Source organism: Euprymna scolopes, chromosome 2 (assembly GCF_053919585.1).
Source record: "Euprymna scolopes isolate OS-2025 chromosome 2, ASM5391958v1, whole genome shotgun sequence".
NCBI classification, from domain to species: domain Eukaryota; kingdom Metazoa; phylum Mollusca; class Cephalopoda; order Sepiida; family Sepiolidae; genus Euprymna; species Euprymna scolopes.
In genome coordinates, this window is record NC_136483.1 from 63,883,220 (window position 1) to 63,899,575 (window position 16,356).

Sequence of the window (16,356 nt, forward strand, 5' to 3'; positions counted from 1 at the left end):
GTGCCACTCAGTAGAATCGAAACAAACACCTTTAGTAGTCCAGCCTGCGTCATTACCGTTTTAGCTATCGACAAAGGGATAAAATAGTGAACATTTAACCGACTTTAACGTATAAATGTCTCGGTCGAATTTGTGTGGTAAGGTTCCGTAGTCATTTTTGTCCATCTGTTTTGTTTTTTGCAAATGCTTTCAACTGATTTTCTTCCATCGTCTTCAGGCAGTTTTTGATTACTTTTTCGTTTTAAATCTGGATGCTTTTATATGCTTCAGTTGAAATTACATTTAAATTACTTGATAGGGCACAATCACGTTGACACACCGGTTCTCGCCAGATCACTGAAGTTAAGCAACGTCGAGCCTGGCCAGTATCTTGCCAGTACCTGAGGGCGCATTAATTCACTGAGAGGGATGCACTTCCATCTTCGTAAAGATATGCCTCAAGGAGACGAAAACTCTGATCTAAAATCTGCGATCTATCGTATACTCTGTCTTATGACAGTCATCTGTATTGACAAAGGTTAGCAGTAATATCAAAAAGTTGGTTGGTTCTACGCAAAGTCTTCACCACTATAAACAAATCATGTGTGAATTTCCGAGCAACTTAGTTGTTGTGGCGGAACTTAATATTTTCACCTTTAACTGGACACTTTTTACAAGGGGATGGGTCGCTTTTTTCGCCGATATTTTCGAAAGTCATCCTCTCCTTTCGACTGTCTAGCCTTAATTTAAACCTAAGTCACTTCCGGTTTGGCGGTGGTCGTAACAGCAAAGAAGTCAGGTTTTTTCCCGTTCTTTTCCTCCTTTGCGGTACGGGTTCGAGCCTGCCTTCCTACAAACACTTTTTGTTTTGCTCAACATACACCTCCAAACATCCAGGCAACGCCGGGCTGAAATGCTAGTATAATAATTAAGACGAAATCTGCATTAATCAAAATATCATATTTAAGTGTATTTTACAAACGGGCAATGCCACGTGACCTGCTAGTACCATATATATATATATATATATATATATATATATATATATATATATATATATATATATATATATATATATATATATATATATATAGCTGAGGAGGAATTGCTTAAACTCCTAATCGTACCAAAGATCAAAATCGAATCTGAAAACTAACGCTGCATAATTTCTTTTGTTGCTTATAGCGCATTGTCCACAAAAGAGACGCTGCTAATCTTCTATACTCTTTCATTATTTCAATGGAAGGGGCTCTATCGGGCTTCCATCTCTGGTACCTCTTTGGAAGACATTAACATGCTTGCATGTTACAACAAATAACCCTCTGTGTCCAGTGTCAGACGGAATTCCCAAGGACCAATATTTTCACAAGCCACTTCCATCCGTAGAACACATTATCATGGTACTATTCTCCTGTACACTACAATATAGTCATGTTAAAATACAATGATTCATAGCATGCAATCGTCCTCAAAAGTATTTGAACTTGGCCTATGTCATCATTCTCTAGCCTTTCATAATGTCCTTCATCGTATTCTAATGTTTATCCTTGAGTGGCTTGTGGTCTTGATAACTGGGGATCCATTACGAAAATAACTGTTTAAGTATTAAGGATTTTTTGTGCCAGAGGAGCTTTAAAGGTTAAAGTATATGAAGGATAAATATGTAATCGCGTGTTCACATCCCGCCAGATCTATTCCGTTCATTTACCTTATGACATCGAAAAGATTGAGATGAACTTCGTATTTCAAAAAAAAAAAAAAAAAAAAAAAATAGAAATGTGAGTACATAACGACGCATTTACAAGACTTGCGTTTCGGTATTAAAGATCTTACCAAAAATTTTATTATATTTTATTTTTATTTTTGTCTTTTTTTTCTAGAATTTTGTAAACCTGGTTATGTGTCGGAAACAGGGATGGAACTCTGCGTTGCCTGCCCACTTGGAACCTACCAATCAGAGAAGGGAAAGACGTCATGTTTCCTTTGTCCAAACAAAGCACCTACGAATAAGACCGGTGCCACACGATTACAAGATTGTAAAGGTAACCAATTTGTATATTTCCTTTTGTTTAGACAAATACGCTATATAAAATAGCAGAGCTATCAGAAGTTGCCTGGGTATGATAAAAACAACAACAACACCTGTATTTACGCAGCGTTATCCGAGAATGACTTTTTGCTTCAACTTTTTTCCTTCCAAATCGCAGAAGTACTTGCACATTTTTAAACTCTAAATTTGAATAAAGTATTTTCTATATATAAAGCATTTTTTTTACATGGTGGTCACCACTTATCAAGGCCCGGAAGCCACTCGGAGATAAGGGTTATTGCGTGTACAGTAATCAATGGGATAGTATCGTAGTAATCGTTAGTATTGGAGATTTGACAAAGTGTCTTACTTAAGAGGGCGGTTATCAGGAATTCGTTTATGTTGGACTTGAAGACATCCAAGTTGTAGTCAGGTGGGAAACAGGCAAACAGAAGAGAGTTCCACAGGCGTGCACTTTTAAGAAAGAAGCTTTGTTCATGGAATCTACGCTTGGATTTAGGGGAAATTATTGACAATGGTTTCAGCTAGACAAGTGTTTATCGTGAAAGATTGGCGAGGAGGACCAGAGATTGGAGCTCAGACGAGCACTTGCCATGGAAATAACGATAAAACAAAGACAGACTTGCAACGTTTCTTCTGCGAGAGAAAGGTTGCAGAGAAGAGACAAAGGCATCCCCCCACTAAGCCACGAAGTCTATTTTGTACTCTGTCAAGGCAGGATATGCTATTTTTAGCAGCTCCTGCCCAGATGTGGCAGCAGTACTCCATCCTTAGATTTACTTGGCTTTTATATAGATAGAGAATTGCATCAGTAGTGAGATATCTTCATCTTGTTCACTAATAATCACTAGGGCTATGACAACAGCATATTCTTTTCCTTTTTTTTTATTCTCCGGTATATATCCATTGATAACTTATATGTTTTTATGTAGCGTGATGTGGTTGATTAATTGTGTCTAACTGTGTCAGATATATACTCGAGAGTCAAAACAATGAAAAGAATATGTTGTTGTCATAGCCCTAATAATAACTAACAGGCATTATAAAATATATTTAGAAACATTGGTAATTATAAAACCTTGGTGATAAAGGTTTCTTCAATGTTTTAATATTAAGAAAAATTCTTTTTTTAAATGTTTAATTATCTAGATCTATAACTCTTAAATAAATTAATCCTCAAATGTGCTGTATAGAATAAAATGCACATAAATTAAATAAAAATAGTATTGCCTAAAATAATGCCATAAATGATCTTGCTATTCGCCCGATGTAGGGATTTATAAGACGAGCTAATAAATTTTGTGAAGTCGTTTTTTGGTAGTAAGTTTATTGTGGTTTTCCTTTTTCCTTTTGGTAATACGTTGGTTGTGGTTTTCTTTTTTTTTGTAATAATTTGGTTGTGGTTTACTTTTTTTTGATAATAAGTTGGCTGTGGTTTTCTTTTTTTTGGTAATAAGTTGGTTGTGGTTTTCTTTTTTCTGGTAATAAGTTGGTTGTGGTTTTTTTTTTGTAATAAGTTGGTTGTGGATTTCGTTTTTTTTTTGGTAATAAGTTGGTTGTGGTTTTCTTTTTTTTTTTTGGTAATACGTTGATTGTGGTTTTCTTTTTTTGTTGGTAATAAGTTGGTTGGGGTTGCCTTTTTTTTGGTAATAAGTTGGTTGTGGTTTTCTTTTTTTTTTTTGGTAATACGTTGATTGTGGTTTTCTTTTTTTTGTTGGTAATAAGTTGGTTGGGGTTGCCTTTTTTTGGTAATAAGTTGGTTGTGGTTTTCTTTTTTTTTGGTAATAAGTTGGTTGTGGTTTTCTTTTTTTTTGGTAATAAGTTGATTGTCGTTTTCTTTTTTTCTTTGCCTATTAAAATACGTCCTGTTTTTCTTTATTTTCATACTTAGCATCTATAATTTTGATATATTTATACATAGTATTTCAAAACAGAAACTATGGAATTAACTCCATAGATCTTCTATTAAGCGATTGCCGAGGGTTTCTTTTAAAAGGTACTGATAAATAGGTTGACATCATTACGCCTTTGCATATAAGTGCAAATGCATTTTTTAGGCTTTATTTTCGAACCTAATTTTCTTATACCTGCAGAGGAATATTTCTGAAAATTTTGAGGGTATTATAACAATATTTTCAAGCTATCACACAAGTTAAGAAAGTATGATAGTCACAGAGAATATATTTGCAGAAAACATTTGATCAATCAAAATCAAGGACCTAATGGTCAGAAGACATAAAACTGTACGTAAGCGATTCGTGTTAAACCAAGTAAGTTGCTCGACAAATACAGACTGATTTCAGCTGTCTGCCACTCTTTTAACCGGTTTAAAAGGAGACAATATTGTTTTCATTATGAAGGAGAAATAAATAAGATAGTAAAATATTTACTAATGCAGGGGGTTCATTAGAACACCACTTTTATTGATAGGGTTCTATAAAATAAAAAGGTAGGGAAACTCTGACCTGGACATTGAATTTTTCATGAAATCTGCATAATATCCATTTGTGCATAAAGTAAGATTTTTATTTACAGAAATCAAGTACTCTGGTATTTAAACATGATTATCTGATGTCGCTAAGGCTAACATTTCTACTTTAACCATTTTATAATGAATTGTTTCATAATCAACGATTTAAAAGTGACATTCGCTCTACTTGTCTGAAGAATATTTAGATCACGATTATTTTATTGCAAGAAAGAAACTATTATATATTTACAAAAAGTAAGTACATCAAATGTTTGCTCTATTTACTAAAAACATATTTAAGTATTTAACTGAAACAAATGCGGAGTCTAAACAACCGTGATATTGTTGCAGGGTCGATCGATGCGTGGTGATCGGTCGTAAAACAAAGAAAGTAGACACACGTCATTAAGGAAACAGCAATAGCAAAGAGATAACAAACACAGATGAACAATTAAAAAACGATAGATATAGTATGTTTATTTACCACAAAAAATTAAAAAAGGTGAAGGACTGGAATTATACGCCTTGGTGTCGTCACTGGAAAAAACATGCAAGGAGAATGTAATTGAAACAGATAGGAAAGGAATGCTATAAATGACAGCAGGCAAGACAGGGACGTTGTCACTAGCAGGAAGAACGCCTAACTAAGTTTAGATTTGAACGTCGCTGAGGTATAGTGAGCTGACTCAGGGTGGTCTGAACCGTGTAGACGTGATCTTCCACTGGGACAAGGAGTTGGGCTTCGGCAGGTACTAGAACAAGGAGCTGAACGTTGACAGGTATTGGGACAGGGCTACGACAGAATGTCTAAAGAGTCTTGTTAATAAATAAATATCCAATCTGCACTGAAGTACTTGTATTTGTCCAATTTCTTTTGAGATGACCATTTTATCACCATTTCAACCTTTAGACTCTCTCTCTATCGAAATAATACACTTGATATAATAATAAAAAAAAAACAAGATATATTTTCGTTACAATGCTCTTGGCGTTAATAAACGTATTTGTTTTTGATCTTTCATAGATTGGGATCTGCAAGGCGATTTTACATTTGGACAACAGAGAAAAGGACAGCTTTCCTTTCATATCTGTTTCATCAAGCCATGTCGAAATGGTGGGACGTGTGAAAGAGAAGGGCCCAAATTTAAATGCAAATGTCCAACTGGATTCACAGGTAAGTGTGCATTCGACTCCGATAATTGATTTTTATAAGTTTTCCGTGATAAAAATGTGGCAGGAATATTCACCTCTATGCATTCCATAGTTCTTTTTGTTTTCTATACATTACATTATCTTTGTACCCATTTTTATGACAATTAGACAGTTATAGTGACAGATGGACTGAATAAACTACATATTTCTCCATATTCCCTAGTTTAGTGATACTAAGCTTTCTAGAATGAAACAGCTTTATGAGGTCAGTATCTGTAGCCTTGTAGTATCTCATAGATGGTAATGTTTAACCAGACTAAAGACAGTACATAAAAGTCTGATTGTCAAGCATAGAATAATATATACAGGGGGAAACGATAAAATTGTCGCCCCAAAGAAAACAACACTACAGCTTTATTTTATAATTTTTATTGAAAAAATCATTCAGGAAACTTTATTATGTATTATAACCAACATCTATTCAATAGCCACTTTCCACCTCAATCACCATCTCGATACAGGTCTGGAACTGGGAGCATGGTCTTTCCACAAGCGCCAGCGGGAGCTCGGCGAATACCCGACGGATGGCGATGGTCAGGCTGGCTTTGGTGTTGTGGGAAATCATGTTGGTGATGCTCAACGTATGACCAAACGAATTAGTCCAGCGCGTTCAGTTCTGAGGAGGAGGGGAGCCAGGTGAGACAAGGGTGCAAAGTGGTAGCACTTCTTCTGATGCCAAGCCTGGATTTGTGGGCCAGCGTCTAGTCCTATTGTCACACCCTGGGTATGCCATCTGATTGCACCAGAGGATAAACATACTCTTCAGCACATTCAGATACACTTTGCTATTGACTTTCAAGTTGACTTCGAAGATGCGAGGTGACATGATGTGATCCTCACTTGAAACTACAGCAAAGACGATAGCCGTGACCAGAAACTTTGCTTTCATCACCCTGGGCACGTCTCTCTTATTCGTGGCAATCCAGCGATGCATTTTGAGAGTGATGTCGGTGGTCCTGTCATAACTTGGATCAGTAGAAGGCATAAGTTGTACACCAGCGCATCTCTGATCACGCTCGTTGAACATTGTGCCTTTTTAGACATGATAGGAGGCTCCTGTCGCTCTTGGAGTTCGTACAGAAGTGGCCAACTACTAGGTGATCTGCAGCAAAAAAAAAAAAAAAAAAAGAAAACCGATTTTAATCAAAGGGAATAGAAATCATGTATTTTTATGGCGACAATTTTATCGTTCCATGCTGTAATATCCTACTATTACTGCGTCAGCACTAACCCTATTCGGCTTTAACCGGCTTCCCCCGAAGGAGGAAGTTTCATGGGAGTATAAAATTCACAAACGGTCCCCAGTCGCATGTATATCCCTGTCAGGGGAGATGACGACGTTAGGTTTTTGCAATTCTTGCAGGGAGGTATCAACGTCCTCCTACATACAGTGCCTGGAATTTCCAATTTGGTCACCCATTTTAGTAATGGCCAGGTTCAACGTTGCTTAACTTCGGTAATCTGACAAGAACCGGTTTGTCAACGTGATTATGCCGTATAATATCCTACTATTGAACTATAGCGAATCAAGTTACAGGAATAACAACACAACAAACGAAAATATATTCGATTACAAACTAAAATTATTGTTATTTATTAGTTATGCAATTTTAGACACACTTTTAAACATCATATCATTCTTATATATAAAAGGTGACTTTGAAGATGATGAATATCGAGTGTAAGTTGTCATTGAGTTCAAAATTGACAAAGACAGAAACACATAAACAACAGAAAAAAAAACAGAACGATTAATTAGTATTCGAAATGAGAAATCCTCTTAGCAGCAAAGCGGAACGCACCTGCGAAAATGTAAATTCTTAAAATAGCCAGTAGTAAAGTATCTCTAACTCTCTATACTTGGATAATATACATTAGATCATAAAATACAAAAGCATTTATATTTGGATATATATTTTTCTGTGGTAACATCTTCTTCGTTAATGATAATAATGGAAAGGTTATCTGAAAACAACAAAGAAATATATGGTTTACTTTTTCTGGTCATTATTTTGAAAAAAAAAAAGAAGAATTTCAAGACCTAAAAGATTTTTGCATTATCTCTAAAGATAATTTTGTGGTTTTAATAGTCCGTCTTCTCATATTGCCAATTCATGTTTGTTTCGAATGTCTGGCGAATAATAAATCCACGTTAGTATCATATATATATATATATATATATATATATATATATATATATATATATATATGTATATATATGTATATATTTATATATATATATATATATATATATATATATATATATATATATACACCCTACTTATTAGTGTTGGGACGATTAATCGGAATCAGAATCGGGAATCGAAAAAATCCAAACTTTTACAGATATCGGTATTGGTAACGGAATCGGTAATGGAATTGGAAAATGTCGTGTCTATTTTCCAATGCCCAAAACGATTCTTTTTATTGTTTTTATTTCTTTAAAACTTAATTTTCTACGGCTCTTATTGATGATGAAATGATAAATGTTTATTGATTTTAAACTACCAGTAAAACTTAACTCTACAGCTTAAACCCATAAGTGTATTTTTACATTTGCGAAATTATGTACACTTTTCACATGGGGTTTTGCGATAATAAAATAATTAAATAGAATCAGAATCAGTAATTGTATCGAAATCGGGAATTTAGAAGAGAATCAGTAATTGTATCCAAATAAGGAAAAACATTGGAAAATATTGAGATTGTCCCATCACTAATACTTATATAATAATAATAATAATAATAATAATAATAATAATAATAATAATAATAATAATAATTGCAACCAAAATTTGAGTTAAGACTAATGGTCGTTGCTAACGAGAAAATAATGGTAAACTAATTTGCAAAGGTTTATCAACGAGGTGGTGAGTGCTGGAAATATGGGGAGACCTGTTGTCACTTGTTTTCAAAGATAATTTTTTTATGGTAGCCTATGTAAAACCTCCTATTGAATAATAATAATAATAATAATAATAATAATAATAATAATAATAATAATAATAATAATAAAATTAGACTTATTATTATGAAAAATTTAAGACCCCAAATTATAGTAAAAAAAACAACAACGCCTCACCAACTCTAAAAACATGACAAAGAACTAATCTTTTCTATAAGTTTTAATACCTCTCGGGAGAGTGTAACTTCCACTATAATATTAACCCTAATAGTTACATTAGTTTTACGACCACTGCCCTATCCCCGCGTCACACCATGCAATTTATTAGTTCTAGCCCAATTCATCAACATCTACAAAAACATGTCTGTCCCCTACCGATTTAAGTATTAATCTAAGTTAATAACACAAAAATAATGCATCCAGAAACACATTTAAAACAGATAAAAACACTCGAAGCTACCTACATAAAATCTCAACAACCAACAATTAATAATATTGCCAATCAAACAAGTAATAATATTAATTCTTTTTATGTTTAAGTAAATACTATTTTTATCCTTTTGATATACGGAATTTAGGCTGTTAAATTTCTTCAACGGATATTTGTCTACAAATGCTTGTCTAGCAATTTCTCTTGAAGATCCCCTCTTTTCAACAGCCATCTTCTTTGCTTCAGCTTTCTTGTTTAATTGTTTTTCTCACCCAGGGATGATTCGATAAAGAATCGAAAACGTTCGGAACACATGGAAATTTACATTTATTCTTTGGACTTTTACACAATAAACATAAGAAAAATTGCAAAGATAAAAAATGTATAATTAAACACAAATTCACTGATATTTTTTTCCACAATGTTTGTTTCAATGCACACACACACACACACACACACACACACACACACACACACACACACACACACACACACACACACACACACACACATATATATATATTAAAGCTTCTGCCAAAATACCAATATTCGTATGTATTTTCCTTCTTTTCATCTGATCGTAGGTTCAGTGTTATAGCTATTTTTTCGATTTTGACTAGGTTCGAAATGTGAACTAATTGTCGACAGTTGCAAGGCGAAACCATGTTTGAATGGAGGGCATTGTTCTACGATCAAGGGAAGTTATAAATGCTCATGTAAAAAAGGATTCACAGGTTCGTATACAATTCTTATCATAAAAATAAACGCAAAAAACAACTGTCAATGGCTACAGGCCATTTCGGCCACGTAAGGTTATCAGAGGTAAAAAAACTTATTCCTTCTCTCTCTTCTTCCCTCTCTCTCCCTCTCTTTTCTATCTCTCTCTCTCTCTCTCTCTCTCTCTATGTATATATATATATATATATATATATATATGGATAACTGTTGACGAAAAAAAGAAGGTGGGTAATCTATTGATGTGGAAGGCACAGGTTCTAATGAGGAAGGCACATCTGCACTTGATATTGAAGGCACAGCATATCTGCGCTTAATGTATGGCTGAATGTGGGCACCAAGTAGTCTGATGCTAGTGGTGGTGCAGGTCAATCAAACAGTTCTGCAGAGGCATACACAGAGAGTGGCGTCTGTGTGGGATCCCATGGCAATTATCCACACTTTTTGAACCCCGCCTTGATGTTGTCTTCTGAGAAGCAGTTTGACTGACATAATGGCTTGAGACTTGGAAAAAGTTATTTATTAAGCAGCATGCCAGGATTCTGACGGGAAAACCGAACAATGACAACATATAGAATAATGACAAATTCACTAGTAGGAAGTGACAAGAGAGGCTAAAATATGTATAAAGAAAGCCTGTTTCATGTTAAACGCCTATTAATTTGTGTGCTGGAATACTTTGGGGAATTCCATACCCCAGGGGTATGGAATTTCCCAAAAGCACACGTTTATCTGACAAAGCATAAATTCAACATCAAGGCAACTTTAGACTCTTTTTAATGTTCATTTATGGTTTTTATACGCAGTAAATAACTAACTTAGAACAGTAGAGCCGATATGAATACAAGTAGAAGGATAGCTGAAAAGTGCAATTGTTGTGATTGCCTTATGATGGCTCTGGATTGTGTCGGTGGATCAATTGATGTTCACAGTAGACAGCAAAGGCAGCTTCAGTACTTTGAGGGGAAGTCATCAACAAACTCATCTGTCTTATCGAGGAGAGTTTTCTAAAGTACTGAATTACCTCCCTTTAACTGAACAAGTTTTCAGCTGAGAGGGTATGAAATTGCCCCAGGTTATTCTACATATTTAATCTAATTACCACACACAAACTCACACAAGAACATAAGAGTGAAGTTAATTCTTTTTGTTAAAAACTTTATGCATGTTTGCATTTATGCGTTTGCAATTTTAGTAGCATATTATGAGAATTTTTATTCATAAAAATCATAACTACAGTGTATTTGTTTTTGTTCAGTCTGAGTGTGTTTTAATATTTAATTCAATTTCGGCATAAAGATGTTTTTTTTTAATTTAATATGTCCATTAAACAATGCACTTTTAATAAGTTTATCAATTGCATATTTTATCTTGATTGCTATTTTCATTTTGTTAGTTGAGAAGGAAGTTGAAATCCTTCTGCATAAAAAAATATTCCTACTAAACTATGATTCATGAAGCATCAAGAACAGATTTTGTAATATACTTATTTTTCGAAGCACAGTTATTAATTCATATTTCACTATTTCTTGAAATAATACTTATAAGTTAAAGCCTCAATATTTTAAAAATCGTTTCACAGCTTCCATGACCTATGTATCGTGTGAACACATAAAATATTATTCATCTTTACTGAATTCTTATATTATGCTTCTAACATAAGAATCAGCGTACGCTTTCAAGATTTTCTTTTTATGTGATACGAGTTTGGATTGGCTAATTTATGTGAATTGTGACAAAAATCTCTACATTTTTTTTTAATAATTTCGTCAAATCAATTAATGACGATTCATGATTGAAAATTGGGGAAGTTGTCAGCGAATATTAACAATAATACTGATAAGCAAAAGTTGTCTTTATAACAACAAAATGTTGCAAGATAAGTTTATTTGTTCATTTAACACAAGAGTGAAACATTAAATAAATATTCCGTGACTTAGTATCCATTTAAGTCATTTAGAGATCCGAATTTGACAAGAAATAATATATATATATATATATATATATATATATATATATATATATATATATATATACATATATATATATTAATTTTATTTATACAAACATTAATGGCTACATATGTGCATACATGTTTCTGTAATCACCCACGTTGGGGGATTACTTCTTCAGGCCAAGAATTACCGGCTTTCGACGGTAATTCTTGGCCTGAAGACGTAATCCCCCAACGTGGGTGATTACAGAAACATGTATGCACATATGTAGCCATTAATGTTTGTATAAATAAAATTAATATACCTGCTCTGTTAACTCATTGAGCACTATTTTGGTAGACACATGTTGTTTCATTGGATGTACTTCTAGGAAACTAAACTCTACTGGCTATATATATATATATATATATATATATATATATATATATATATATATATATATATATATATATATACATAAGCCTGATGAATCCTAGCGTGGATAAAACGTGGAATATTCTGTTTAGCTTAATCGCCATATATATTTTATAACTTGCTACCTAGCTCTACCTACGTATTGAGCACTGTTGAAGTAAATACTTAAAGTTTACGCATAAATTTATACTTTCGTATATTAATTTATGTGATTAAATGAAGTAGTTATATATATATATATATATATATATATATATATATATATATATATATATATAATATTAAAAGAAAATGTTATGGACGCTGCCTTTACTGACCATAAACTAAGTACTAATATATATATTTATTTCTCACTGTGGCAAGGTTAGACATGGTCATTTTCCCGCATGCAAAAACAGTTTCCAGGCTAGGGAACTCTGGAAACATCCAAAAAATAGTTGAGAACAGACTAGTCGCTATTCTCTGATAAGGGCGCATAAAGCTACCGATATTAAACCTAACCACACCTGAAAGAGAATTTCCTAGAACTAAACCTGATCATTCCACATTCTGGGCTTAGGAACAAGGCGAAAGTGAATTTCAATTGGTATGGAAATAAGGCAGAATCAGGTCGCAACATATTTCCAATAAAACTTGTCTTAGTCTATAAAGGTTTCTCTTCTAACTAAAGACAAAAGCAAGGTTAGACACAGGGTCAGTTAATATTGTTAATGTATAACACCACTAAAAAGGGAAACTCTGATCTAGCTGAAAACATAGCTGATCTATCTTGTCATAAGCACTTCAACCGAAATGGAGAGACAAAAGCAAAAAAAAAAATAAAAAAAATAATAATAAAAAACACTAATCGCCGCTTTTGAAAGAAAGACGTAATGCCTGAGAAGCTGTCTTCACGACACAGAGTATCCTGTACCGCTACAAGGCCAGCATTTTCCCAGGCATGGAGTGTTGTTCCAACATCTGGGCTAGTGTATCTACCACTAGTCTCTCCCTCTTGAATACGCCCCCCCCCAAAAAAAAAATCTGGGATCTAGTAGATTCCACTTTTTCGACTAAGCTCCAATCCCTGTCCAATGACCGCAATGTTGCATCTCTGTGCCTGTTTTTACAAATATTGTAATGGATTATGCTCTGATGAATTCGTTGCACTTATGCCCGTACGGCGTACATATTCCTAACAACCTCGCTTGGCAATAAAATCACACCCCTTCACTATTGAGGTCTCTAAATGCCAGGAAGCTTTCTACTTTAATAGTTTATTCCCTCGAACAGCTAGACAATGGAATTCCCTTCCTGTTTCCAGCTTCCTTGACTGTACTGATATGCAGAAGTTTAAATGTAAGTAAACCAACATCTTGTTAATCTAATAAGTAATAGGCATGGTCCAAAATAGAATACAAATGGCGATATATTTTGTTATGTGTGAACGTAAAAAAAAAAAAAATAGATACCCCACTTTAATCTTAGCTAAAAGTTTGAAACAAGCATTTACTTTGTTACCAATGAGTGCAACTGGACGTGCAGCCAATTTTACCATTTTTAGATGAATGGTTTGCTCAATACGAAACTTAGTTTTAGAGTTCGCAAAAATTATGTCCTTCAAAATCGACAACCTGTAAAAAATGTTATTATCTTTTTTTAGGCACAAAATGTGAAATCGACATGAATGGCTGTTTCTCTAATCCATGTAAAAATGGCGCGAGATGTGTGGATACACCGGAAGCATTTCTCTGCACCTGTCCAAACGGCTTTGAAGGTTGGTATCGTTAAATTGTTCTCAAGCTACATAACAACAGTTTGTTCGGGTACTTGTTGATCCTGACTTGAATTGCCCTCGGTCGGTGGTCTAATTCTGTTGATTGGGTCTGCTTGGATGAATTGGTTAAACCTGGAGTTCAATTTATTTTAAGCAAATTTCAACTCAATTAATACGATAACTTACGCTAAAATAAATTAGATTAAAATAAATAAATTAAAGAGGCAACTTAGTAATCAAACGAACTAAATCTATTTAACAACAAGCCTTAATCAGGGGAGGCGACGCTACTGAGTTGTGACATTTAGATCAGAAGTATCCTATCACAATAACAAAAAAAGCTATCTCTTAATAGTAACCTATGCGCACAGACGAATTGAAATATGTGCTTTGTTTGGCAGAAATTATATGCGAGATCCCACTGACACCTAAACGTCCATTAACATGGTGTTTAGAACTTAAAATATTTTAAAGATACTTTTATAAATTGTTGAATGGTGTTTTTTGATAATTCACCGTCAAGCACATATTTTGCTTGAGAATCGACATTTAAAACTTGAGTCATCGACTTTCCAGTTCCCCGCGCCCAAACACGAATAATGTCCCTTAAGTAAATAAGAACATCGCTTTTAAAACAAAAAAAAAAAAAAAAATGAAAACCTAATTATTAGACTTTGATTTATACCTCAGCTCATGAAACTCTGCTATATTTTTGGTCGATCATATAATTAAGTACTGCCGATTTTTAATCGAACCACTATTATTTAATGACATCCTGTACTACTAAAAGCAGTTAATAGCTATGTCTGATTTTCAAAACCACTTGTATAATATGATCAATCAATATCTCTATAATACTAAAGTAAACATATTTAATAATAAACTCTTTTTGACGAGAGCAGTCTGTTCTTATTTATGAAAATTACATGTATATATATATATATATATATATATATATATATATATATATATATATATATATATATATATATATACTAGTGGGGGTACCCGGCGTTTCCTGGTTGTTTGGAGGTGTGTGTGTAAGGAGGAGGGGGTTAAATAAAGAATAAGCGAAGTAATAACCCTGATTAAATATTAAAAAAAAACTATGTTAAACTTCTGTAAAAAATCGGGAAAACCACAAAAAAACAAAACAAAACAAAAAACAACAGCGAACAAACGTAAAACTTCTTCAAAAAAGAAACCGGAAAAACAAAAAGCAAAAATAAGGGGGGAAAATGATGAACGTGTTCGGAAAAACAAACAAAAAAACAAAACAAAAAAAAACACAGCTAAAAGCGAAAAAAAATGGCATAAACAACCCTTTGATTCGGTTAAGTCTATGTTGCGTTTCACCCAGTAGAAAGCATAGAACGAAAAGGAACGTTAAAATTCCATTGCAGTTTTTTAAGCAACTGTGAAGTAAAGAAAACCCAAACCGGTGTTCCTTCGTAACTGTCCCTTGTGAACGATCCCGGAAACGGTGTAAGTGGTGGCGGGTGAAGGAGGCATTAACTATAGATAAAAGATTTTACTACTTCCATTGATTTTAACCGATTTAATTGATTGTTGCAGTAAACTCTCAGCAGAAAAAATATAGGAACCTACGATTATCGAGGAAGTGGATAGGTGTCTATAACACACCTCAGATATTATGCTGCAGTTTGTGCATATTACATTCGCATAAAATGTCTTGATTTTTAATCCTATTAAGGTCAAAATCATAGGGGGAAAAGTGAGTTCATTTTATATATATATAATATATATATAAAATAAAGGGATATATATATATATATATATATATATATAAAATAAAGGGATATATATACACACAAAATAAACTAGTAAAACTATATTTTGTATATATGCGTAGTTTATCAAGCAACAATATTTGCGAAAGAAAACCCAAATAACAAGAAATATTACGTAGGCATGACTTCCTTAGATTTCAAAACCCGATACTATGACCACAAAAGTACATTCAAAAATAAAAAAAATCACCGTATAAAAACAACACTAGCGAATAAATACTGGGAACTCAAAGAAAGCGGACATTCGCCGGTAGTCGAATGGAAAATAATAAGACAAGCTACCGCGTGCAGACATTTAGACGACCCATGTAAATTATGCCTCCATGAAAAATTTGCTATCCTGTACTTTAAAGAACCTCAAAATCTATTAAACTGTAGACGAGAAATAGCAAACAACTGTGTTCACAAAATAAAACTTACTCTAGGATAGCGATACAAAATAGCTTTAAAACTAACAAAAACAATAGAAAACAAACAAATAAATAAATTAAATAAACATCAATATGCATAAACGATCATATATATATATATATATATATATATATATATATATGTATGTGTGCATGTATGTGTGTACACATATGTGTATTTATATATATATATATATATATATAAAGGGAGGAAAGCGTCTACCTTAAA

At 33.4% G+C, this 16,356-nt stretch overlaps 1 protein-coding gene across 1 annotated transcript in view; it reads left to right on the forward strand.

Annotated features, from left to right (window-relative positions):
* LOC145291698 (sushi, von Willebrand factor type A, EGF and pentraxin domain-containing protein 1-like) overlaps positions 1-16,356 on the forward strand; it is a 319,198-nt gene that overhangs the window by 245,482 nt on the left and 57,360 nt on the right. The window contains exons 17-20 of the mRNA XM_080137710.1: positions 1,860-2,021; positions 5,524-5,673; positions 9,667-9,780; positions 13,793-13,906. Coding sequence (XP_079993836.1) covers positions 1,860-2,021; positions 5,524-5,673; positions 9,667-9,780; positions 13,793-13,906 — 540 coding nt within the window. The remainder of the gene's footprint in view (positions 1-1,859; positions 2,022-5,523; positions 5,674-9,666; positions 9,781-13,792; positions 13,907-16,356) is intronic.